The following is a 22,347-nucleotide window of genomic DNA, read 5'->3' as shown; positions in this document are numbered from 1 at the left end:
GAACGGCAAAAGAACAGTATCTTCAAGGCAGATGCATGATGGCGAAAGAGCACCAAGCTGAGCTCCAGCAGGTGCGGCTCCTACTTCAGCAAACAAGGGAAGAGACACGTGAAGAGCAGCAACAACTCCAACGGACACATGCTACGAATGAGAAGAAATTGCGTGACATGATAAGCGCCACGGAAAAAACGAGGGACGATGCGCTTAAAAAGGCAACGGAGGGTCTGCAGCTTCTACAGTCAGCTGATCGGCTGGTGGAGGGGACCAGTTCACTGTACGGCGAACGTACTGATATGCAATGGGCCATCTTCAGCAGCGCCATGGACTGTCTTCAGACGGCGTGTTTGGCGTATGCGGCGGAAACGCAGCAGAGACAAGAGGATAAGCTCAGTAGCCTCCGGCGGGAGCACGAGGTAGCAGTCAGTGTGCTGGAAAAGAAGGTGTGTATTGCTAAGGCTGTGCTGAAGCGGTGGAGTGAGGATGAGGTGCGAGAAGCTGCAGCTGTACGTGCTTTTAACGCGTTGCATTTATCTTCTGTTATTAAACAGACGTGTGCTCTTGCTGCAGATCATGTATCTAAAAGGCAGGACGTTGCACTGCAGGAAGAATTGGCCCGGGTGGAGATGACTGTATCACGTCGTGAGTTGGAGATGCAGTTACTCCATAGAGAAGAAATGGTGCACGGGTTGATTGAAGGCCACGCTGCATTTGCGGCGCACTGCGCAGTGGAGCATGCTGCATTGGTGGAAATTGTTCGCGAGGGGCTGGCGTCGTTGACTGACGTCACACAACGCTTCATGGAGCAGTGGCAAGAGCAGCGCTCTTTAGACTGTCTGAGGCTGGAGGAGAACATGCGTGGGGTTCTCAATTTCTGGGAAGCGGGTGAGTCGTCTACGCTGCATGGCCTGGGGTCCGGTTTGCTTTTATGCGCCTTTGAGATTGACGTCATTGGGCGTGAGGTGGAGAGCGCGACAAAACTTGTTCTTTTTGAGAATCACGTTCTTGTTGAGCAAGATTTACCACTCAGCGTAAATCCTGTGGTGATGCTGATGTTTTTGGAGCAGTACAAACAGTGTGCTTTTGAGGAATTGATGTTGCATTACGCCTCTTTGGACGATGCACGTCGCGCTTGCAGTGTGGAAGTTGCCACTGAGGCTTTGAGGTACGAGTATGAGGTGACAATCACCGCGCTGGAGGAGCACTTTTACCATGAGATGCATGCCTTGCAGAAGGAAAATGCGGAGTTGAAGGTCAATCTAAGCAACCTGCGGGATAATCTGGAGTTTCGGGTCAACCTTGATCAGCTGGAGGAGGAGATAGTGCTGCGAAACGTGCAACAGGACACCCAGCAGCGCACCGATGGACTCTACTTCGGCAGTCAAAGTGGAAATGACAAGGTAAACGCGACGAAACACGGCCGCACCAATGCGGGGCTTGGTGGCTATTTATCTTCTTTTTTTCTTCGCTCAAGGGCGGCAGGGAGCGACGCATCCCCGCCAAGCGTGAAAATAATGGGCGACCCATTGTATAACGAGAACTTTGATGTGCGGGGAGCGGTTTCGTCAGGACGCACGCCGGCGCCAACAGCAAGGCAGGCTCTGAGGTCAATCCATCCTTCCCACCCTTCCCTGGTCGCCAGCTCCGCGTCAAGAGTGAACCATGTGCCGCTGTCGAGAGGGAAAGTGGGTCATGCAGATGACTCTCTGTGCGATACGGAGGACTCTCAGAGGTGAGAAGTTTGCACTTGGCCTGAAAGAATGGGAACAAGAAGGCAGGGTGAACATGCCGCCTGATTTTTTTCGCTTTTTTTTGTTGGCATGTTTGCATTACGCCCATTTCTGAGGTCGACCCTGTATTTTTGCACCCATGGCCACTGTTAAGTTTCAGTCATGATAGTACTATCTCTGTTGACGTTTGACCGGTCGCCTTCTTGTAAAATTACGTGAGACTCATACTGCGATGACATTGCGAGTAGATTTTTTTGTTCAAGATTGTAAAACGTTGTTGGGTTCTTAAGTGTGTGGCCGCGGTGTTCCTTCTCCCCTTCTTTCTTGCCCTTTCTCTCCATCCCCGCAAACGCCTATAAATACCCGAGTCCACGACGTTTGCACCTTTCTTGTATTGTTGTTATTATTATTTATTTTTAGTTATATAAAAAAAAATCACTATCAGTCTTCTCAAGCTTCTCAATAATAATAATAAAAAAACAACTACATCAAAGATACCCGTAAGCATGGTGAACGTTGCAGTCATTGGTGCTGCTGGTGGCATTGGCCAATCCCTTTCCCTGTTGCTTCTTCGGGAGCTGCCTTTCGGAAGTACACTGTCACTGTATGATGTGGTTGGTGCACCTGGCGTTGCTGCTGACCTTTCTCATGTCGACTGTGCTGGTGTCACAGTGAAGCACGCTGCTGGGAAGTTGCCTCCTGTTCCCCGTGACCCCGCTCTGACTAAACTGGCCCAAGGCGTTGATGTTTTCGTCATTGTGGCTGGTGTGCCGCGCAAGCCTGGTATGACACGCGATGATTTGTTCAGGGTGAACGCTGGTATTGTTATGGACCTTGTCTTGACATGCGGTGCGGCATCTCCCAGTGCCTGTTTCTGCATTGTCACTAACCCTGTGAACAGTACCGTACCCATTGCGGCCCAAGCACTGAAGAAGCTTGGCGTGTACAACAAGAATAAGCTGTTTGGTGTGAGCCTTCTCGATGGGCTGCGGGCCACACGTTTTATCAACAACGCCCGCTACCCTCTGTCCGTTCCGTTTGTGCCGGTTGTTGGTGGGCACAGTGATACCAGCATTGTGCCGCTGTATTCGCAGATTGCAGGTCCTCTTCCCGCTGAGTCGACGCTGATGGCTATTCGCAAGCGTGTGCAGGTGGCGGGAACGGAGGTGGTTAAAGCAAAGGCGGGTCGCGGCAGTGCGACGCTTTCTATGGCTGAGGCAGGCGCCCGCTTTGCCATGTATGTTGTAAAGGGAATTATGGGTCTGGATTCACCTTTGGTATACGCGTTTGTCGATACGGACGGCAAACACGATTGCCCCTTCCTCGCGCTGCCGGTAATTATCGGAAAGAATGGCATTGAGAAGCGTCTTCCTATTGGCCCCATCACGGCCGTCGAACAGAAGATGCTTGAGGAAGCTGTCGCTGTCGTGAAGGGCAATATTGCGACGGGTGAGACATTCGCACGGTCGAAGCTGTAAGCGCAGATTGTGTGTGTTTTTTTCTTTTTTGTAATTTTTTGGAGTGAGTTCAGGTGAACTTGCGTCCGGATCAATTCTATTAAAGGGCATGTGCTAAAGGGAATTTGGTAGGTGTATAAACGCCAGGGAAGCTCAATTGTAGTGGAAGAGAAGCGACAATAACGACGTCTATGCATTGTAAAAGATGTTGTGTGTAAAAAGGTAGGCAATCAAATACGAACAGCATGAACAGAATTTTTTGGGGGTTCCACAAGGTCTCCCTAAAAACTAGTATTTGGGTGTTTTTATTATTATTTTTCTTTGTTTGAAGGTTTGATAATTCGTTGATAGCGTGCCGTGGAAATAAACTATGATGCTTACCTTGGACTGTTTATGACAGCCTGCTTGAGCCTGGCATTCATGGATCTCGCGGCCCCGTGTTTTGTGTGTTGTTTTTTTTTTGATTTCTCAAAATCAATAGCCCTACTTTGAATTCAGTTGCCGCGTCCGTCGCCCGTCGTTGCTACTTTGGCGTCTCACACGGTTTAGCTACAAGCGTTTGGGGGGCAACGTCGGATATGCCGTCTCCTGTGGTGCTTACGCGGTCCGCCCCCGCGCGCACCCTCACCATTCAGATGCTTGATCGCCGTCTCAAGGGCCTTCAACGATGCCTTGTGGATGCACCCGCGTGTGATATGCACAAACTTTGCGCGGAGCAGATGCTCGACCGTTGCGGCTTTGTAAAGCGCGAGACACCGGTGGTGCTAAAAGTTGGGGCGCACACTGGCTGGTTCTTTCGTCACATGCTTGAGAAACAGCAGCTCTTCGGACTTAAGCAGTACATTCAGCGGATGCCTGCGAGGAGCGCTTAAATCGCAATTACGAGGAGGTAAAGCACATGATTCCACCCAATGTCGAGTCTGTGCAGATATGCTGTGACGAAGAGGAGACGGATCCCTTCGGTGTCCCTGAGCGGACCGTGGACATGGCGGTGTCGTGTCTCTCCATGCACTGGGTCAACGACCTTGAAACGGCCATGGTGAATATCCGCAGGGTTCTGAGGAAAGACGGCTTTATGCTGCACTCTATGTTTGGTGGCAATACCCTTTATGAGCTCCGCGAGTTTTTCTCCATGGCGCAAACGGAAGTGCTGGGCAGGGTATTGCCGCACATTTCGCCCATGATTGATGGTGCTGGGTTGTCAACGCTTGTGCTGCAGACCGGGTTTAATCTCCCCAGCATTGACGTGGATCGTCACCTACTGCTGTACCAAACACCGTTCCACCTTATGGAGTATCTATCAGCGATGGGGGAAAGCGCGTGCCACTACAAGCGCCATCCTTTGAACCGCGATGTGCTGCTTGCGGTGTGTGCCACGTATGACGCCATGTACGGAAAAAACGAACTCATTCCTGCAACGTTTGAAATGTTTCACACCATCGCATGGAGCCCTAGTCCAACACAGGCAAAACCGCTTGAGCGAGGTAGCGGCATGGTGCCTCTTTCTAGTTGGAACTCGCACAGCCGGAAGCGGCTACAGGAGCTTCTGGATGAGTTTGCGCAAAATCTGGACGATGAGGCGCTGCAATCACGGGCGGAAGACCTGTTCCAGCAGCTGCATGAGGAGAGTGTGGCGTTGCTTGAGCAGAAAGGCCTCGATGTGCGGAGGCTGGACAAGCGTCCGCGACGAGGAGGCACGAGAGATAGAAAAACGCAAGCCTGACCCACCGTTCCAGCAAGGGGAAGGCAATCACAATTATCTATCGGGAATTATGCTTTTTGAGAAGCAAATTGGAATAAAAGCAGAATAATAATAATTATTATTTTTTTGTTTCAAAAGAAATCAGGGAGTCTTTCTGTGAGGTCTATTGGAGCTTTTTGTTATTCTTATTTCTTGGCGGTTCCTGTGTTGAGGCATGGAGAGTGTGGGGGTGTCTCTCTGCATACGGGGGGTGAAGGTGTATTCGTTTCTATGTCTTTTGTGGGCGAAAACTGAGTATGTGTGGTGCTTGCGTTGCCTCTTTTACCATGCGAATGTAGACAGCGTAATGCCAATTTATACATGGTTGTAGAAAGATGCGTTTTTTTTTTGTTTCATCTTGCAAGCGTAAGGGGTAGGGGTGGGGACTATTCAGTACTACCACCTTGTTGCCTTACGAGCGAACAGAGAAGCGAGAAGATCCATCGTTAACGTTGTGTGTTTGTTGTGTGAGTGTGTCATTGCCGTCTCTGTTGGGGATGAGGGCGAAGGCGGCAAAACATGGTCATAAAAAGGCACCCCACATTGCGCCGTCGGCGGATACAGTGCAGTTCTGGAACTGCTTGAAGAAGGGCGATGTTGAGGGGCTCGAGGAGATCCTGCTGACCCGCATAGAAGACAAAGAGACCGGCGCTGTGACATTGGCGGTGAACAGCAATGTTGCCAGCTTGCTTGTAAATCGTCCCAACGCAAAGAATATGCTTCCACTGTCGTATGCAGTGAGGCAGCGAATGGATGAAGCAGGGCTGCACCTACTGCTTCGCGCCGGTGCCAATGTCGACGCTGCTGAGGATTCTGCTGAGCGCTCCACTGCCCTTCATACAGCGTGCTGGGGCGAAGACGACGCTGCGGTGGCGCTGTTTTTGCGTTGCGGTGCAAACCCTCTCGTTACGAACGCGGAAGGCAGCACGCCACTCCATGTCCTCACCTCGCTAAATGCTGCAGAGTTGTTTTCATACTTTCTTGAGACTGCCACCGCGCAGAACACAGATTGTCAGGGAGGGCTTCTATGCTTAGACGGTCGCTCTCGTGTTGTTGTGTCGGCGTTTGAGTTGCTTGGCAAGAAAGATGTGTCCGGCTTCACGGTGTTGCATATCGCTCTGTCGGAGATTGAGAGCGTGTCCGGTGGTGTCCTGGTGGATCTCTTGGATTTCTTGACACATATGGCGAACATAGACCCAGCTGCGGTGGAGACTCTCGTGAACATGGGGGCTGAGGCGGGGTGCACGCCGCTTCATTTGCTTCTCTCGTCCTCAAGTCTCAACGAGGACGTTCTGCTTCGAATAACGGAGCGTCTGTTGAAGCTTGGCGCGAACCCCGCTGCGATGGACGAGTGTGGCCATACCCCCCTTTCTGTTTTGCTCTTAACTCACTCAGGCGTCACCGCGATGCGTGTGTTGTCGGTACTCCTGCATGCGCTGCAAAAGAAAGGAAACAGGAAGGAGCTAGAGGAGGTGTTTCTTCGCCATAGTGCAGTGAACGGATTTGCGCTTATTCATCATGCCATTGTCACTCAAAATGTGGATGCCGTAAAACTTATGGTAACGTTTCTTAAATCTGTGGATGGGGCAGATGAATTGCAGTACGTTCGGCGATGGCTGGGTGAAGTCCTCACAAGAGACGGGGTACATGTGGTGTTTATGCTGGCCGAGCGTGCCTGCGATGACATTGCCCACGTATTACTCAATGCCAGTGCCATTGATGAGAGAGCGTATAACTGCTGCAAGGAGAATTGTAAAAAGCAAAGGGAGGAAATGGAGAGCGAAGAGCGTGAGCGACGTGCTAAAGCGGAGGAGGAGGAAGAGGAAGAGGGCCGTAATGGGAATGGGACTCCTAGTGCCGAAAAAAACACTGGGGATTATTCCGGTTTTGGAGGCACTGCGAGTGTGGGGTCACGCGTTCAGCAGGCACGGAAAGCGAGAGCCCATGCAGCGACACAGAGGAAGAAGCAAACACTACATTGTGCGGATTGTGGAAGCACGGAAGGGCTTGCATTGAGTTGGCACTCCAAGTCCTTCTGGTTCTGTGTGGCGGTGGCGTTTTTGATCGTCTGGCTTGTGATGAGGAGTTGTACCTTTTTCAGAGATGCACTGAATAAAATCTGAGAGCACAAAGACTGCATCCAGTGCTGCAGTGTTTTGACGCTTTGTTTGTTTGTTTCTTTTTTTTTTTTTGTCTGTATTTGCTTCTCGTGTGTGTGTGTGTGTTTTGCGGGGATGGGCGGATTTGTTGGGCTGCGTCCGTTATTCTTACCGTCTGGCGTATGCGCATTTTTTTTCTTTTTTTCCTTTCTTCCTTCCCCCGTCATTCCGTTCTTCTTTTGGGTGGGGAAAGACGGCGTGCGGGTCAACGTCACTTTTGCCGTCCAGTATTGATGACTTTTCATCGTGCATTTCCGCCGAGGCGTTTACCCTCGCGACGTGCCACGAGCCATGCGGCGACACCACCGGAGGTCCCAACTTATCGTGCTTACAGTAGTGGCTATCACTCACCACGCACGCCTCGCTTCCGTGTACCACCACTTTCTCCGCCTCCGTCAGCATCACCACAGCAACAGCAACAGCAGCAGCAAGAATTGCGGGAGGCAGAGGAAGGGAGAGAGTGGCGTGGGTGGGGTGGTGTTCAAGAACTGCTCGTCAACAATGGATCTTCTCCATCCCCAAAACTTTCGATTCATGCGAGCTTTGCTGAATCGCAGCATCTGGTGCCCTCTGCGAAGGAGTTAGATGAAGAACACACCCCACATCGTCATTTCTACCGTGTTGGTGGCGATGATGTCTGCTCTGTAAAACTCGTTGCGTTTTCCATCTACAACTCGATGACCGTGACGGGGATTGTGGAGGTGACACCGTGCCAATGGCGGCTCAATGCGAATCCTTCCCTCTACCCTGTGCAGCTGCAGATACGACAACTGGACACAAACACCTACCCAATGCGCCGGTTACTCCGATTAATTCAGAGAAAGGTCCCAGACGGAGCCGGAGGTGAAAGCGGAATTGATGTGTCACCACAACAGCAACCAATGAGAGGATCACTGTATATATTCAAGATGGATAATCCCCATCTGCAGTTTGTTTCCGGTCTGCCAAGCATTGTCCCTTTGAGTGGATCAATTGTGTTGGCGGATGTGGTGAGAGTGGATCAAATTCCAATTAACGGCGCCGCCGTACAATTTAGGTGGATTGAGGATACCCCTAGAAGAGTCCTCGTAGACATTGACACGCCTCTATCCGGGGATGACGCAGATGAAACCGCCGTACGGAACTACAAGCCCCCGTCAAGTGATTCTGTTGCCCGAACCTGCCAAGAGCACGGTGGGGGCGGTCATCCAAAGCATGTTCATAATGAGGCCGAGAAAAACAACTTTAGAGCATCATGGCTCATCAATGAAACAGGCGAAGACGTCTTTTTGAAGTTAGAAGAGGGAAATAACTTGGCTGAACACTCCCCTCACGTAACTACTGACAATAGTGAGTACACATTAAACATACTACCTGCCTCTGTTATTCACACTGCTGGGGCCGCATCACCCATTACGTATTTACATACGCCATACATCAGGTAGAAAGCATCGCATGTGCAACATTGCGACACTTGTTTTGCCTTTTTTTTTTATTGGGCAGTGGAAGTCGTGCGGCATGTGAGGAGTTTCTACTCTCACCCCCTTCTCATTTTCTTTTCTTCCCTATTTGTATACCTGTAAACTCATTCTCTTTCTTCGAGCCTACACTGTCTACTGCGTCTGTGCGGGTGAGTAGTAAGGGCGTGTCTAACGAGGCTAGGTGCGAAAGGACAGGGGAGGAAGACGCCTACTTACGTATGAGGAGGGAAAGCCGCAGCCTCCATGGTTGCATTCAATTATCGAAGTCTTACGGCTGTATTTTAACTGTCTTCTTCATTTTTCATTCCGAGTTTGTTTGAGTTATTTTTTTTTCCTGCCCTCTTCCTTGCAGTGGCTGAGTTGTTTCTCATCATTGAAGGTCCCGCCGCACGGTGAAGGATGCTCCTCAATTTATGATTTATTCTGTTGTGATTTTTCTCTTTGTCTGTTGTGTGCCGCTTTTTTTTTCTTGTTTTGTGGCTGCTGCTGCCGGCTTGCGCGGTGCGCGAACGGTGAAAAAGGGCAGCCGCTCCTCTAGCGTCTACGTGCTGTTGGGAAACGAAAGGTCGAGTCATGGACGACGCAATAGAATTGTTGGAAAGCCGCCCGTTGGTGGGCTTTCAAATGGATGGATCGCACCTCCACAGCATCCTGAAGAAGGTCATCCAAGAGCAGCAGCAGCAGGCGCAGTTCCAGCGCCAAATGGGTCTTCGCCTCTCCGATTTGGAGGAGGAGTTGCGCAGCATGAATATGCGTCAGAAGGAACTTGAAAAGGCTCTTGGGAGTGCGAACCCCGACACGCTTCGAAAGATGCGTCAGGAGCTTGAGTACTTGGATGAGGGTTTAGGGAATCTGGCGCGTGACGTCAAGGAAACCCGGAGTTTGGGTGAAAAAGCGACACGGGCGGCTGAGGATGCGGGTCGTGGGGTTCAAAGTATGGGTCGGGAGCTGGGGGCCATGCGGGGGCGGCAAGACCAATTTCAGCAGAATCTGGACGAGCTGGCCCAGGAAAACAGGCAGCTGGGCGACGCCGTCAACGCGGTCGAGCGTGAGCTGTCGCAGCAGGCACAAAATCTAATCCATGATCTTGAGCAGATCAACAGCCGTGAAAACGTGCAAAAGCTTCGTGACATGTTAGATGAGCTCTGTGAACGCACTGACAAGAACTTCCGCAGCGTGGAGGAGAGTGCCCGTGCCGTGGACGCGGAGCTCATCCGCCACCGGTCGGATATTAATGGTCTTCAAGCTGACGTTGGATCTCTTGATGACCAGGTGCGACAGCATTTCTCAAACATCACTAAGGACGTTGACGCAAGGTGCCAGATGATTCTTGACACACTACGCGAGCAAGAGAGGAGCTCGTTGGAGATTGAAGAACACATGGTGGCCGCAGGACAGGCGCTGGCACGCAGAAAAGCGCTCAAGGAATCACACAGCGCGTCCGGAGCACGCGCGCACGACTCCTTTGGAACACGAAGAAATGGATGGTAGCGCCGTCGAGGGAATTTCACGGCCGCGCGCGGGAAACTAACGAGGAGAAGCAGAAGATAACGCCTTGGGAGAGTGCGTGTATGCGAAGCAAAGATGCAGGAAAAAAGTGAAAGAACATGGGGGTCAAATGGTATCGACGCACAGAATTGGGGGAATGTTTGTTGTAACTTTTATTATTCTGTACGGTTACTTTTGCGCGTTTGCTTTTTGTATTTCATTATACCGCCAACCGGAGTTCTGGTGCGTATAGGTGTCTGTGAGTTTTCGCTCTGGCCCGTGTACCCCCGTTCGTCCCTTTCAGTGGCAAGGCTTTTTTTGTACTGCCACTGCAACTCGCCGCCCACTCAAACTCGGGTCCGCTTGCACTGTGTGCTGTCGCGCGCCGCACCTAACTTTTCTGCTGGCTTGTTGTGTACTGCGTGGACCCAAGCTACCGTGGTGCTGGAATGCCGCTCATGAACCGCGAAACAAGAGATGGAGGAGTGTGTGTGTGTGTGTGTGTGTGTGTGCTTTTTGCCGTGTTAGATGGTGATAGTGTACTCCGTGTTGCGGGCACAAGTTAACGTTTCTTAGAACTCAGGTAGTGTGTGGAAAAAGATCACACAAAGAGAAAATATGTCAAGACTACCACCGCTGTATTGCGTGATGAATGCATATACATATTGTTATTGTTTTGTGTGTTCCTTCTTTTTGTGCTAGTTGTGTTTTGTTGTTGTATTTTCCCTCTTTTATATATTTTGGGTCTCGTTTTAAACTGTGCCCACACGCTCTGCATGACGTCCCCCCATTCTCCCAAGGTGCACCACGTAATGAGAACACAAATTCACTTTTTAACGTTCTTTTTTGTTTTTGTTTTTGGTTTTCTTATTATTATTACTACTGCTCCGTCTTTGTGTGTGTGCGTTCACTCAGCATCAATTTGGCTACGCCCTTCATGTACGTGGGTGCGTGGCAGGAGTACAAGCTCATGAAGGTCATTGAGAGCCTTCGGGAAGAGAATGAGCGTCTACGGCATGACGCCTCGGGATCCCCAGATGGGCTTACTGCGGCGACCTCACCGTGGTGGGGCGTTGACGCTGGCCAGGGAAGTAGTCATCACTTCCCTGTTAGCATCGGGGATGTGCCGACGGGTGGAGCTGCGTCAGTTGACAACTCTGTGACTTTGGCTCACATTGTGCCCACAGCTGCTGTACCGCGGTCTGTGCCACGCAGGGTTCCTTCGAATTTAAAAAACACGACCCTACGCCTCATGACAGCCGTGCATGGCGTCGGCGTGTTTGTTGAGGAGACGGAAGACGCCCATGTGGCACCTATGAGTGGCCCCGCCAGCGTTGGATTCAAAAGTTGCAGTGAGGGGGTGGAAAACAACAAGGCCCCCTCGCTCTCAAACAGAAGATTGTGCGAGCGGGTGGCTCAAGTACAGTTGAGCCCCAAGGATTGCAAGAGCTCTGTGGAAGATAACCCCGCCACCGTTGTGCATACGGAAATAGGCACTGGCAGGATTCTTGGTGCCTCTCACCAGCTCACCCCGCCCTCAACAGCCATGTATGCTGCTGCCGTTTTGTTGCCGTCCCTCATGGATTCGCCGCAAGCCCGAGACAATTTGCTTTTAAAGGAAGTGCTGCGTGGAGCTCCATTAGACACCAAGACAAAGTATCAACAGGCGGGTCAGCCGCTACCGGAACGACACGCACCGAAAAAGTCAAAAAAAAGTTCTGGGCTTACTGACGAAGAGGTGCAACAACGCATCGAGCGACGACTTCGGTTGCAGATGTTGTATACTGGCAATTTATCCGCCGCTGAGCATGTTTCTTCCGGCATTGGCGGGCCTTTGAAGGGGCATCAGGGTCAGGGTAGTGTAGCACTACCACCATTAGAGTCAGAAGTACAAGCACGACAAGTAGTCGGCTTTGCGACTGGCACTGGACAGGCGTTCCCGGGTGTACCGTGGGACTTTTCCGCGTTTGGGCCTCCCAACGCCTCTGCAGAAGATGATGTAACCCTTGTTTGTACTTCTGCGGCGCCGTCTGCGGCAATTGACAAGGAGCGGGGGGCGTTCCAACGCGTTTTCTCATCATTTTCCACTCACAATCGTTTGAGGCATCCTTACGATGTGGGAGCTCCGTTATCACCGCCGACTGTGGTTGCCACCTCCTCTTACACAGGTGCAAAGTCCCCGTTGGATCTTTCAGGTAGTGGAAAAACTGCAGAGGGAGGTGATGGACGTGGCAACAGTCGTCTTGGGGGGGATGCATTTAGAAACTCGTGTGGCGGTGACCTGCTTTATGATATCAGGAGTGGTTACAGTGTGCACAGTGCGCTAAACCCACCGGGGGCTCAATTTGACAAGGCAGATTCCAACGAAGAGCCTCATGTTTCTGTGAGCAGTGCAGGTTCCCTCCATTGTACGAGAGTGTATGGTAGAACATCCTTAGAAGCAGATCCCATTGATGATGACGCAATAGGCATGTTGATTAACTGGGCCGAGCAGTTGGATCCCGACAGCATTGCCTGAGAGGGTGCTCTTCAGATGGAGGAGGAGGAAGTTAGGTTGCCGTACTTTTTTTGCTTCATTTGGAGGAGGGTTATTCCTCTTTTTTTTTTTGCTTCATATACGTCGGCGGAGTGTTATTATTTTTGTGTGCCTTGGCTATTTTCTGCCTGATGTTCAGTGCTCCGTTCCTTTTTATTCTCGCAACGCCACAGTGTGAGGGAGCCAATTTGTAAGGTGTTTGCGTTTGTTTTTGCTTCCGTGACTCCTTTGTTGGGCTTTGCTGCTCCTCTTTTCCTTGGGGCTGCGGTGTGCTTCTCTCCGTGTGCTGTGATAGCAGAAAGAGCGCTCATCCACACGTCGTTACAAGCCCTGCACTTCAGACAAGTCGACAGGCGCTAAGGGAAGGGGAGTGGCGGGGGCGGCTCAGTGTCTCGTCATCGTTTTTTTTTTTTGTTTTCTTCAGGCTAGAGGAAAGGTAGGAGTCAATGAAGTTCTGGGAGTCTCACGCAGGCCATGGTCTCATGAAGGATGACGAGGTTGTCTTAAACTCCCAGAATGGTGTTGCCATTTACGAGGGGGAGAATCAAACACGTTGGCAGGACGGCAAACTGACGGTTACCACGCACCACATCTTTTTTCGTACATTGGACGGGGAAACACATGTCCTACGGCTTCCACTGCAAACCGTTTACAACTCTGGTAAGAGCATCTATAGCAAGGCACGCTTTGCCTTTTCGCACGCTAAGATCATAGTTCCGCTTCCAGGTCAAGACGACGTGTATGTGAAATTTTCCTTTCGACGTGGAGGCATGGAGGAATTCTTCGAGGCTCTGCAGAGGGCATTGCACGAAAAACACTGGATTCCAACTGTGCCACGTGCTACAGCTACAGCACCCTCGCCTCCATCGAAGAGGGCACCGTTACTCTCGTCAACAGAGACGCCAGCCCCGGGGTCAACCTCGGCTGCAAAGGGGATGCCAGCAGCAGCGATGACACCGGCGAATGTAGTAACGAGTGGGTTGTACAGAGAGGGTACTGTGGAGGGGGACGAAGGCAACATCATTTCATCAACGCCTCTACTTAGTGTCACTGATAAGGCTGGTATTGCGGGTCTTATGCGGGCCTTTGCGGAGAAGGTTCGACCGTGTGAGTCGCTGCGCGACATCGATGATGTGATGACAAAGGCCTCTTCTTTGGTGGCAAATATACGATATCTTCGGGAAAAGCAAAGAGCAGGTGAAAAGACTGCCAGTGAAGACGAAACAGAAATTGAAGGTATTGAGGCAACGCTTGGCCTCGGGGCGATGGTGCAAGCGTCGTCCAGCGGTTCCTCTCACGGTCGATTTCACCAAGAGCTTGCGCTGGAGTTGCATGCATGGATGACGCATGCAAAGAACGAACGTGTTTTTGGAAGTATGCCGCTGGTCCCGCTTATAGAACTTTTTTCACTGTATAATAAAGCTCGGGGTGGGAGTAATTTGGTTTCGCCAGGTGACGTCTTACAGGCCTGCCGTGCTATGACTAAGCAACAATACTCACGCTATACATTTAAGCAACTTTCCTCAGGGCGGCTTGCGCTACAGCACAAGGATCCCTCGTTGGTGTTGAAGAAACTAGTGCATGCTCTGGGGCCGCGTTACTGTAACCGCAACGACTCTTCTTTTAAAAATATAGGCTCCGAGGATACAGTTCCAACAACGACTGTTTTTCCGAAGTCATGGACTTCATTAAACTTCATCAATGAAGTTCAATTTGCGGCGAGTATTCAGGTGGCTCGCTCAGTGGCAGAGGATTTGCTAGAGGAGTTGGAGGCAGAGGGATTTCTATGCCGATCCGGAGTTGAAATGGGAAATATTGTATTTCACTGGAATATCTTTGTTTTTTGATTCTGTAAGCACTCATGCACACATCTTATTTTTTCCACTCCGTGAAGGTCAACAGGATTCATTATGGGAGCATGAAGAGAGCTAGCAGGCTTGAGTTGAAAGAACGCCGTTTTCTTTTTTTTCTATATTCACGTTGTGTGTATGTGTGTGCGTCTCGAACATGTCGTGGTGCTTCGGATGTTTGCGTGCTTGTTTATGCTGATTGTATGCACCTCCTACCAGCAAAAATACTGGCTGGCACCCTCTTTTTTTCCTTTTCTTTTAACTTTCTTCTTTTCATTGGGATTTACAATGGGTCAGCTGTTTGAGCGTGGATTTCCTCGCCGTAGTTTCCGCCGCTCTGTGGATTTTTCACTCGTATGCCTATTCTCTCTCTGCCGTGCTTCTAGATTTTATTTCATCTGTCTTGACAATTCACTTTTTTGTTCTCTTTATGGATAATAACATGTTGTATACCATGTTTCTGAGAAAAGAGTGCACGAAAGAAGAAGAGAAGCGCACCAGTCACATGGAGACGAAGGTTGAGGCGACTTTTAATCAGCTGCAAGGCATATTGGATGAGAAAGGCTTCGGCTCCTGGAAGGAGAACGACGCCAATCTTCTGCTCTCGCTCCTGGATGGATACTACACGCATCAGCGCCGACTCCAGACAAAGCAGACGAGGAATCCCAACGGTGAGGCGGGAACAAGCGAGACGGTGCACGTAGACGATGAAACCGTGATAACGGAGGCGGACAGGTCGCTCACAAAGTTGCGCCATTTTTTGCAGCAGCGTGTCCCGTATGGCTTGATTGCCGGACCGAACGTTCCACCTGTTTCCGTGCCCACTGTTCTTCAAAAATGTGGTGCTGCGCCAATGCCAGAGAAGAGGGAAATGGAGACGCCCAGCTTCTCGGTGGATGCCTTTATTTACCTTGAGGAGGACGTTGAGGAGCTGGTGCAGCGTGGCTGCATCGCGCGGGAATACTGTCGAGGGTGTGGGTCGCTCGACATTGGCCTCTGTGACTTTATTACCCATTCCTTTTCACAGGAACAATTAGTGTATCTTTCTTGTTTTCTGCTCCCTGCCCTCAGTGACAGCGCGTATTTTGTCACTTCCGACTTGTGTCTGCGCCGACGTGATACAGAGGTCCATTCGGCAGCAGCCCCTTTTAGCTGTCACCACGTGGTGGATGTGGGTTCGCGCCTTGGAGTAGTGCTGCTTTCATGCTATTTTGCCGCACAACAGAAACGCCTAGCAAACACACTACTAGTGACTGGCGTGGAGCTAGATGATGAAATGGTCAACCTGCAGCGCGACGTCATTAAGCGCTTTGCGACCAAACCAACGCATCTTCGGCTGGACGTTGTTCACAGCAGCTGTTTTGAGGGGATGGGGGCGGAGGCCCTTTGCGGGGCCGATGTGATTATACTCCATAACGTGTTTGAGTATTTTACTGCGTCGCCGTTAGAACACCTCAAGTGTTGGCAGCGTCTTCGCAAAATTGTGACGCGCCGCGGACAGCTGCTCGTATGCTGCCCAAGCTTGGAGGAAACTTTTTCCGCCTTCACAGAAGCAGAAGTGCACGGCGCCATGAACGGCGACGGAACTGCCACTGAATCTGCTCTTCAACGCAGGGAGAATGATTTTGCGCGCAAACGACCGCGTGAGGGGAAGCAGGACGGCTGTGATGTTGACCGTTGGTATCAGTCCTGGGTGGAGGAGATTGACGTGGCGGAGGTACGGGATGCATTCCTCACCCTCTACCGCGGGAACGACTCTTGCCATGCCGAAGGTCATTCCTCGTGTGATGGTGAGGCGGACGGGGAGCTCACGGAGAGACTCCGCAGTGTAAGAGTATATAAGGTGAAGGAATGAAGGGCTTAACCGATTCCCTAATTTTTTTTTTTTTGTGTTGTGCTGTTGTTGCATGCTGCTTGACGCACCCACGTTCTCTCTAACTGTGACGTGTATGGTGTGCGTCTTTTGTAGTTGGGAATGGAGCAAGCTTTCACTTTTCTCTGAGTTTCCACTGCATTCCCACCCCTTTCGGAGTGCTGCCGTGCATGAGACGGAAAAAGATGGGTACGGATGAAGCATATAATCAATTCACCGTGTTTCTTTCTTTGCCACACTTTTTTTTTTTTGCTGCGGTTAAGTAGATAAAAGGACAAGCGCGAGCAGATCCTGAAAACAAAAACGAGATTATATAACTAAGGAACAAGGACGTAAACAACACAAGCAAAAGTGACAACAATCGAAAGCGAATGGCTGTCCTGCAGCTCATAACCATCACAATCCTGACAGTGGGGAAGATACTTCTTTGCTCTTGTGTAGGCCTTTTTGCCTCAAGGTACTTTGTTGAACCGGAACAGAGCGTAAAGGGGCTTAGTACTATTTCTGTTCTTATTTTCCTCCCGTGTCTTCTTTTCTCCAACCTTGTGCTGCAAGTTACATGGGAGGAGTTGGGGCAGTTTTACTGGGCCCCTCTCTTAGCCTGCGTTACCACCATAATGGGGTTTGTCTCTTCGCAGGCGTTTAAGCTATTTCTCCACCCGGAGTGGCACAGCGTACTTGTATTGGGATGCACATTTCAAAATGGTCTTACATTTTCGTTGTCAATTCTTCTAACTATAAAGGGTGTGTCGTGGCTGACACCAGAGGAGAGACAGCGAGGACTATCATACATTTTTCTGTATAATATAGTCTGCTCTCTTGGGCTGTGGGGCATTGGAGAGCCAATTATCAGATCTTGTAAGAATAAACTTGAGCAGAAACATCTTCAGTGCCAGCAGCTGCAAGAACGCGCAGTAGAAGAGGAAAGAAATAAGATGCGGGATCGAATAAAGACGGCCGAGAATGCGCCAGCTGTTTTCTCTCCGTGTGAGCGAGACCACTTCCCAGATGAAAATGGCACAACAACTGATATAGCAGGAGAAGAACCCGCAGAGATCCCTGCAGAAGGGAATTCGGGTTCTACAGTATCCAATCATGATCTAAAAAGGATAGTAAGGATGGCAACAGTGGAAGAACAGCTTGCGTGGTATCGTCCATGGAATAGTGAGGCGCCGATTCAGCTTGGAGGCGTAGATCATTCATCTTCGTTTCTTGGAGATGTGCTCTCACGTGTGAGAACTCTTTTGAAAGTTCCACCGATAGTTGCCACCATTGGAGCCCTCATTTTTTCATTAGTACCGCCACTGCGTTGGTTGGCGGAGTCGCCCCAGGGCGAGGCGCTTATTGGTGGAATGAAATTAATTGGGGCGGGAACCATACCACTTCAGCTTCTCATACTTGGTTGCACCGTTGCAGCTGCATGCAATCGTTCTTCTAATGATAATAGGATTGAAACAACAGCAAATGAAGATGATGGGGAATCTCTAAGTGAAGGGGAAATGGTTGCTGATACACCGAAGGAATACATTGATTGCTTTCCCGTTTCTCAGTCGTTGCTTTTTGCAATCCTGACGGTGGTTCTGCGCCTTATTCTAATTCCGATGGTCTGCTTTGTAATAATTCATTTCCTTTACAAGAGAGACGTTATTCCGTCGGATCGAACTTTTTTACTTGTAATATTATTGGGATCGTGTGCCCCTTCCGCCATAAATTCCTCTCTTATTTGCTCCATGCATGCATACAAGGCAAGACCATATGCGCAGATGATATTCATAATGTACGTTTCGGCCGTTGCAACCACGGCACTGTGGCTCGCATTTTACATATGGTACCTTGGTGAGTGAAAGCCTCATTGTGATTAAGCGTGATGTTGTAATGCATCGTCTCTCCTTCCCTGAGTTGCTTCGATTGTTGCGTAAAATGTTTGTGTATGTGTGACTGAGAGATGAAAAAAGTTACTTTCAAAGTTTTTGTGTATGAGTGAGTTTGTTTTTTGTTTTGTGTGACGCATGGTGAACCTACATGTGTAAGACGGTTGGACTCATTTAACGTTTTAATCACTGAGAAGCAAAGGGCTCAGAGTAGTACGGAGCAGGAGTCATGTTTTTTTTTTTCTTTAAAGCTTTGCTTCTTTGTTTGTCTGCTTGGGCACCGTGCTCTCTCGTAGGAGAATACATATCTCTTCTTTGCATTGTTGTTCCTTCGTGTTTGGGGATATTGGATTTCTTCTACAATGTTATAGGCAAAGTATAGTTTAAGGTATTATCTATACAGTGAAGAGTTTGTGGTAATATTATTTCATATATATATATATATATATATGAAGAAGTAAATATGGACCGCCTTATATCTTCCGCAGTCACTGTTGGAAAGGTGATCTTTGTCGAGTTGGTGGGCATGTGGGCCTCGCGGCACTTCACCGCCAAGGAAGAATCGCTCAAGACGCTCAGTCATATTTGTGTTAAAATATTTCTGCCGTGTCTTCTTTTTTCACAACTGGCAATGGATCTCTCGTGGGAGATGATTTATAAGTATTACTGGGCAGGCATATTGCCGCTTATCCCAATGACACTTGGTTTTTTTTCGGCTTTTGCCTTCCGCTCGTTTATTCCTGCAGAGTTTTATGGCATGCTTCAGCTGGCGTGCACGTTTCAAAGCATTGTATCTTACGGTTTGGGGATTACGCTCAATCTCAAAATCTCGTGGTGGACTAGGGAGAATAAAAGTAAGGCTGAGTCATATGTGTTTCTTTTCAACGTGCTGCACTCCATATTTCTCTGGTCGGTTGGCACAATGATTGTTGAGAAGTGCGCCAAGGCCTTGGAGGAGGAGAACGCCGTCACCGCTGCTGCTGCTGCTGCGTCAATATCTGAGAGGAATGACGCTGCGAAAGAAGCGGAAGGAGCTTTGGAAGAGTGCTGGGGTTATGAAGACTACCAGCCTACCTCGCACCCAGACTCCGCACCAGTATCACTGTGGCCGAAAACAATGTCGACGACGGATTTAACGTGGATGAAGTACATACGCGTGCAGCTCCCGTACCTGCTCACAGAGCAACTGGTTGCCAGTTTTTTGGGATTGCTGATTGCTCTTGTTCCGCCTTTTTATCTGCTGCTAAAGAACCCTGTGGGGGAAATGATAATGGGTGGAATTGCTCTGCTGGCTCCCGGCGCTGTGCCGCTGCAACTTTTGTTACTCGGCGTCAATGTCACTGCAGAGGATGATGGTTCGACAAAACTTCCCGTACGCTTTATGGTGGGAGTTATTGCTCTTCGTCTTTTTTTTATTCCCTTTATTTGCTTTGGCATCATTCACCTTCTCTTGGTATGTGGTCTGATGCCATATGACAAACCGTTTGTGTTGGTGATGCTAATACTAACTTCTGCCCCAACGGCAGTAAACACGTCTAGCATATGCTCCATGTATTCATACAAAGTGAAGGAGTTTACGAAACTACTTCTTTTCATGTATACCTCCTGTATCTTTACAACAACTGTTTGGCTGACAGTATATGTTTGGTATTTGGAGTCCTAGAATATCCTCGAATAAGATGATTTTCCGTTTATAGCTTAGCACAAGCATGCACAGAGAATGAAAAACAAAACAAAAACAAATTGAAACTGAGAAGTGCAGTGGTTAAACCATTTATTCGTCTTTTTATCTTCCTTCATTTCATATAATTTTACTTGAGTTCCGCTATATGTGTAGGTATATTATGTATCAGTACATGTATATTTCTATACATGCATTCCTAGTATAATCAATTTCTTTTTTTTTAAGTGTTTTTCCATTTTCTCTCCCAGTCTCTTATAGTCCTTCATATTCGTCTGCAAGGATATCTTTATTTTTCTTTTTCTTTTTTTACCACTGCGTGTGGATGCCATCGGATGCTGTGGATTCGGGAGATGGACGGCATGTGTCACGTTTGTTTTTCTCACGCTTTTTTTTCTCTGCACATTATTTTAAAAGGTTGCACGCAAGATCCACGTATTAATGTTCTATTGCTCTCTGAGTATACCTGCGTGAGTGTTTGCCTGAGAAGGAAGGAGACGCCTGGTGTTGTCCCGTGTAGCTCCTTTGCCACGCGTGCGCATGGGCGTGTGGTGGGGTTTGTCACTGCTGACATCGTCTGTGCACTCAATGAGATTTTTTCTGCTTTCATTTGCCTCCTGTGTGCTTTAGGGTGCCGCGTACACAAATTGCGGGAGTGAGCGAAGTTGTGGGAGTGTGATTCTCTGTGGGGGAGGCGATGGCATCCGCGGCCAAGCGGCGTGTTGCCATGATCACTGGTATCACTGGGCAGGACGGGTCATACCTTGCGGAGCTGCTTCTCGAGAAGGGCTACGAGGTGCACGGCGTCATCCGGCGGTCTTCTTCCTTCAACACGGGCCGTATTGACCGCATCTACCGCAATGAACATCTCACGCTCCACTACGGTGACATGACAGACGGGACGATGCTGCACCGCCTCGTTGCGCAGCTGCGGCCCGACGAGGTGTACAACCTTGCCGCACAGTCGCACGTTAAGGTGTCCTTCGACACACCCGAGTACACGGGGCAGACGGACGGCATTGGTACGCTGAAGCTTCTTGAGTCCATTCGTGCCAACAACCTGCTGGAGACGTGCCGCTTCTACCAGGCGAGCACCAGCGAGCTCTACGGCAAGGTGCAGGAGGTGCCGCAGACAGAAAAGACACCCTTCTACCCGCGTAGTCCTTACGCTGTGGCGAAGCTCTACGCCTTTTGGATAACTGTGAATTACCGTGAGTCCTACGGTTTGTTTGCATGCAATGGTATCCTGTTCAACCACGAGTCCCCACGCCGTGGCGCGACGTTCGTGACGAAGAAGATTGTGCGTGCTGCGGTGCGCATCAGGAAAGGCTTGCAGGAGGAGCTGCTCCTCGGAAACGTGAATGCGCTGCGTGACTGGGGACACGCGAAGGACTACGTGTACGGCATGTGGCTGATGCTGCAGGCGAAGAATCCCGACGACTGGGTGCTGGCGACGGGCGAGCAGCACAGCGTAAAGGAGTTTTGCAACTTGGTCTTTGAGAAGCTTGGCTACACACTGGAGTGGTCCGGCAGTGGCTTGGACGAGGTTGCGTACGACATGGCGGACCCGAAAAAGGTGCCGCTCATTCGCGTGGACCCGCGCTACTTCCGCCCTGTGGAGGTGGAGACGCTGCTGGGCAACCCCAGCAAGGCCGAGAAGGACCTTGGCTGGAAGGCCACGTACAGTTTCCAGGAACTGGTGGATGAAATGGTGCAGCAGGAGATCCGTGACATTGAAACCGGTGTGGATGCATGGCGATGAGGAAGAACGCGCATGCCAGTAGGAAATAAGCATGTGGTGCGGGAGTGGAGTGTGGGCGGGCGATGCATTTGCGTTTGCGTGTTTGTACTTTACAGAAGATGACAAAGGAAAGAATAGGGAGGGCGCTCATAATTACAGATTAGTGTGTGTGTTTTTTATTCTGCTCTCACGAGGCGGAGGTGTTTGTTTCTCAGTCTATGGACCCATCATGCGTGGCGGTTAGCTGAGTGGTGGGGCTGTTTATTTGTAGCCCACCTCAGTTGTGTGTTTAATTTTTTTTTCTTTTGTTTCTGCGTTGGCAAGATAAGTTGCTGGCGTTCTCTCCGCCGTATTGGGGCCATTGCTGGTGAATGAAATGTTCGTATCGTTATTGTTGTTGGCTGTAGCTGACTCATACTTGTGGTGACTGTGTTGGTGGGGTTGCGGGCGTAACGCAGAGTTTTTTTTTTTTCTTTTTGGTTGGCGAGTGGTGAGTGATTTTTATTTTATTTTACATTTCCTGCTTGCTATGCTGTGGGCAATTGTGAGTGCCTCTCTTGGACATTTTTTTTATTTGTTTTGTTTTTACTTTTTGACCTTGTGTTAACTGTGTGCTTACCGTTGTTTCATCCGTCTTCTCACTTTTGTGCGTGTAGGACCGCGGTGCGGTGTTTTTTGTTTTTGTTTTTGCTTCGCCTGTTTGCGAGACTTTCGTAGTTATATCACGCGGACACGAAGACTGTGCACGCAGACACACAATATT

The 22,347-nt window shown here is 49.8% G+C and overlaps 13 protein-coding genes across 13 annotated transcripts in view, besides 7 other annotated features; all 13 read left to right on the top strand.

Moving 5' to 3' along the window:
- TraAM80_03653 (putative kinesin) overlaps positions 1-61 on the top strand; it is a gene marked incomplete at both ends in the record, with an annotated part of 2,262 nt that extends 2,201 nt beyond the window's left edge. The window contains one exon of the mRNA XM_029380607.1: positions 1-61. This exon is cut by the window's left edge and continues 2,201 nt beyond it. Within this exon, the coding sequence (XP_029239471.1) occupies positions 1-61 (61 nt within the window).
- Positions 62-167: 106 nt separating this feature from the next.
- TraAM80_03652 (putative kinesin) lies at positions 168-1,733 on the top strand (the record flags this gene model as incomplete). Its single annotated transcript, XM_029380606.1, has 1 exon — positions 168-1,733. One exon carries the CDS (start codon positions 168-170, stop codon positions 1,731-1,733), a length of 1,566 nt encoding a protein of 521 aa, XP_029239470.1.
- Positions 1,734-2,119: 386 nt separating this feature from the next.
- Positions 2,120-2,151: a microsatellite.
- Positions 2,152-2,233: 82 nt separating this feature from the next.
- On the top strand, positions 2,234-3,205 carry TraAM80_03651 (glycosomal malate dehydrogenase; the record flags this gene model as incomplete). Its single annotated transcript, XM_029380605.1, has 1 exon — positions 2,234-3,205. One exon carries the CDS (start codon positions 2,234-2,236, stop codon positions 3,203-3,205), a length of 972 nt encoding a protein of 323 aa, XP_029239469.1.
- An 877-nt stretch (positions 3,206-4,082) lies between these two features.
- TraAM80_03650 (S-adenosyl-L-methionine-dependent methyltransferase) lies at positions 4,083-4,907 on the top strand (the record flags this gene model as incomplete). The annotated part of the gene is made up of 1 exon (XM_029380604.1): positions 4,083-4,907. One exon carries the CDS (start codon positions 4,083-4,085, stop codon positions 4,905-4,907), a length of 825 nt encoding a protein of 274 aa, XP_029239468.1.
- Positions 4,908-5,378: 471 nt separating this feature from the next.
- Positions 5,379-5,402: a microsatellite.
- Positions 5,403-5,422: 20 nt separating this feature from the next.
- TraAM80_03649 (uncharacterized protein) lies at positions 5,423-7,048 on the top strand (the record flags this gene model as incomplete). The annotated part of the gene is made up of 1 exon (XM_029380603.1): positions 5,423-7,048. One exon carries the CDS (start codon positions 5,423-5,425, stop codon positions 7,046-7,048), a length of 1,626 nt encoding a protein of 541 aa, XP_029239467.1.
- A 40-nt stretch (positions 7,049-7,088) lies between these two features.
- Positions 7,089-7,152: a sequence feature (A-rich).
- A 165-nt stretch (positions 7,153-7,317) lies between these two features.
- TraAM80_03648 (uncharacterized protein) lies at positions 7,318-8,508 on the top strand (the record flags this gene model as incomplete). The annotated part of the gene is made up of 1 exon (XM_029380602.1): positions 7,318-8,508. The coding sequence occupies one exon, from the start codon at positions 7,318-7,320 to the stop codon at positions 8,506-8,508; it is 1,191 nt and encodes a 396-aa protein (XP_029239466.1).
- A 609-nt stretch (positions 8,509-9,117) lies between these two features.
- Positions 9,118-10,035, top strand: TraAM80_03647 (uncharacterized protein; the record flags this gene model as incomplete). The annotated part of the gene is made up of 1 exon (XM_029380601.1): positions 9,118-10,035. The coding sequence occupies one exon, from the start codon at positions 9,118-9,120 to the stop codon at positions 10,033-10,035; it is 918 nt and encodes a 305-aa protein (XP_029239465.1).
- A 482-nt stretch (positions 10,036-10,517) lies between these two features.
- Positions 10,518-10,544: a microsatellite.
- A 327-nt stretch (positions 10,545-10,871) lies between these two features.
- Positions 10,872-10,910: a sequence feature (A-rich).
- Positions 10,911-10,969: 59 nt separating this feature from the next.
- On the top strand, positions 10,970-12,550 carry TraAM80_03646 (uncharacterized protein; the record flags this gene model as incomplete). Its single annotated transcript, XM_029380600.1, has 1 exon — positions 10,970-12,550. The coding sequence occupies one exon, from the start codon at positions 10,970-10,972 to the stop codon at positions 12,548-12,550; it is 1,581 nt and encodes a 526-aa protein (XP_029239464.1).
- A 464-nt stretch (positions 12,551-13,014) lies between these two features.
- On the top strand, positions 13,015-14,415 carry TraAM80_03645 (ESCRT-II complex subunit VPS36; the record flags this gene model as incomplete). The annotated part of the gene is made up of 1 exon (XM_029380599.1): positions 13,015-14,415. The coding sequence occupies one exon, from the start codon at positions 13,015-13,017 to the stop codon at positions 14,413-14,415; it is 1,401 nt and encodes a 466-aa protein (XP_029239463.1).
- Positions 14,416-14,848: 433 nt separating this feature from the next.
- On the top strand, positions 14,849-16,273 carry TraAM80_03644 (uncharacterized protein; the record flags this gene model as incomplete). The annotated part of the gene is made up of 1 exon (XM_029380598.1): positions 14,849-16,273. One exon carries the CDS (start codon positions 14,849-14,851, stop codon positions 16,271-16,273), a length of 1,425 nt encoding a protein of 474 aa, XP_029239462.1.
- A 389-nt stretch (positions 16,274-16,662) lies between these two features.
- TraAM80_03643 (putative transporter) lies at positions 16,663-18,135 on the top strand (the record flags this gene model as incomplete). The annotated part of the gene is made up of 1 exon (XM_029380597.1): positions 16,663-18,135. The coding sequence occupies one exon, from the start codon at positions 16,663-16,665 to the stop codon at positions 18,133-18,135; it is 1,473 nt and encodes a 490-aa protein (XP_029239461.1).
- Positions 18,136-18,581: 446 nt separating this feature from the next.
- Positions 18,582-18,613: a microsatellite.
- A 12-nt stretch (positions 18,614-18,625) lies between these two features.
- TraAM80_03642 (putative transporter) lies at positions 18,626-19,825 on the top strand (the record flags this gene model as incomplete). Its single annotated transcript, XM_029380596.1, has 1 exon — positions 18,626-19,825. One exon carries the CDS (start codon positions 18,626-18,628, stop codon positions 19,823-19,825), a length of 1,200 nt encoding a protein of 399 aa, XP_029239460.1.
- A 715-nt stretch (positions 19,826-20,540) lies between these two features.
- TraAM80_03641 (putative GDP-mannose 4,6 dehydratase) lies at positions 20,541-21,605 on the top strand (the record flags this gene model as incomplete). The annotated part of the gene is made up of 1 exon (XM_029380595.1): positions 20,541-21,605. The coding sequence occupies one exon, from the start codon at positions 20,541-20,543 to the stop codon at positions 21,603-21,605; it is 1,065 nt and encodes a 354-aa protein (XP_029239459.1).
- A 543-nt stretch (positions 21,606-22,148) lies between these two features.
- Positions 22,149-22,178: a sequence feature (A-rich).
- Positions 22,179-22,347: the final 169 nt, after the last annotated feature.

This window comes from Trypanosoma rangeli (genome assembly GCF_003719475.1).
Source record: "Trypanosoma rangeli strain AM80 chromosome Unknown Tra_15.4_contig_00097, whole genome shotgun sequence".
In the NCBI taxonomy this organism is placed as follows: Eukaryota; Euglenozoa; class Kinetoplastea; order Trypanosomatida; family Trypanosomatidae; genus Trypanosoma; species Trypanosoma rangeli.
Note: the sequence above shows the minus strand (reverse complement) of the source record. Positions and strands in the feature narration are given on the sequence as shown.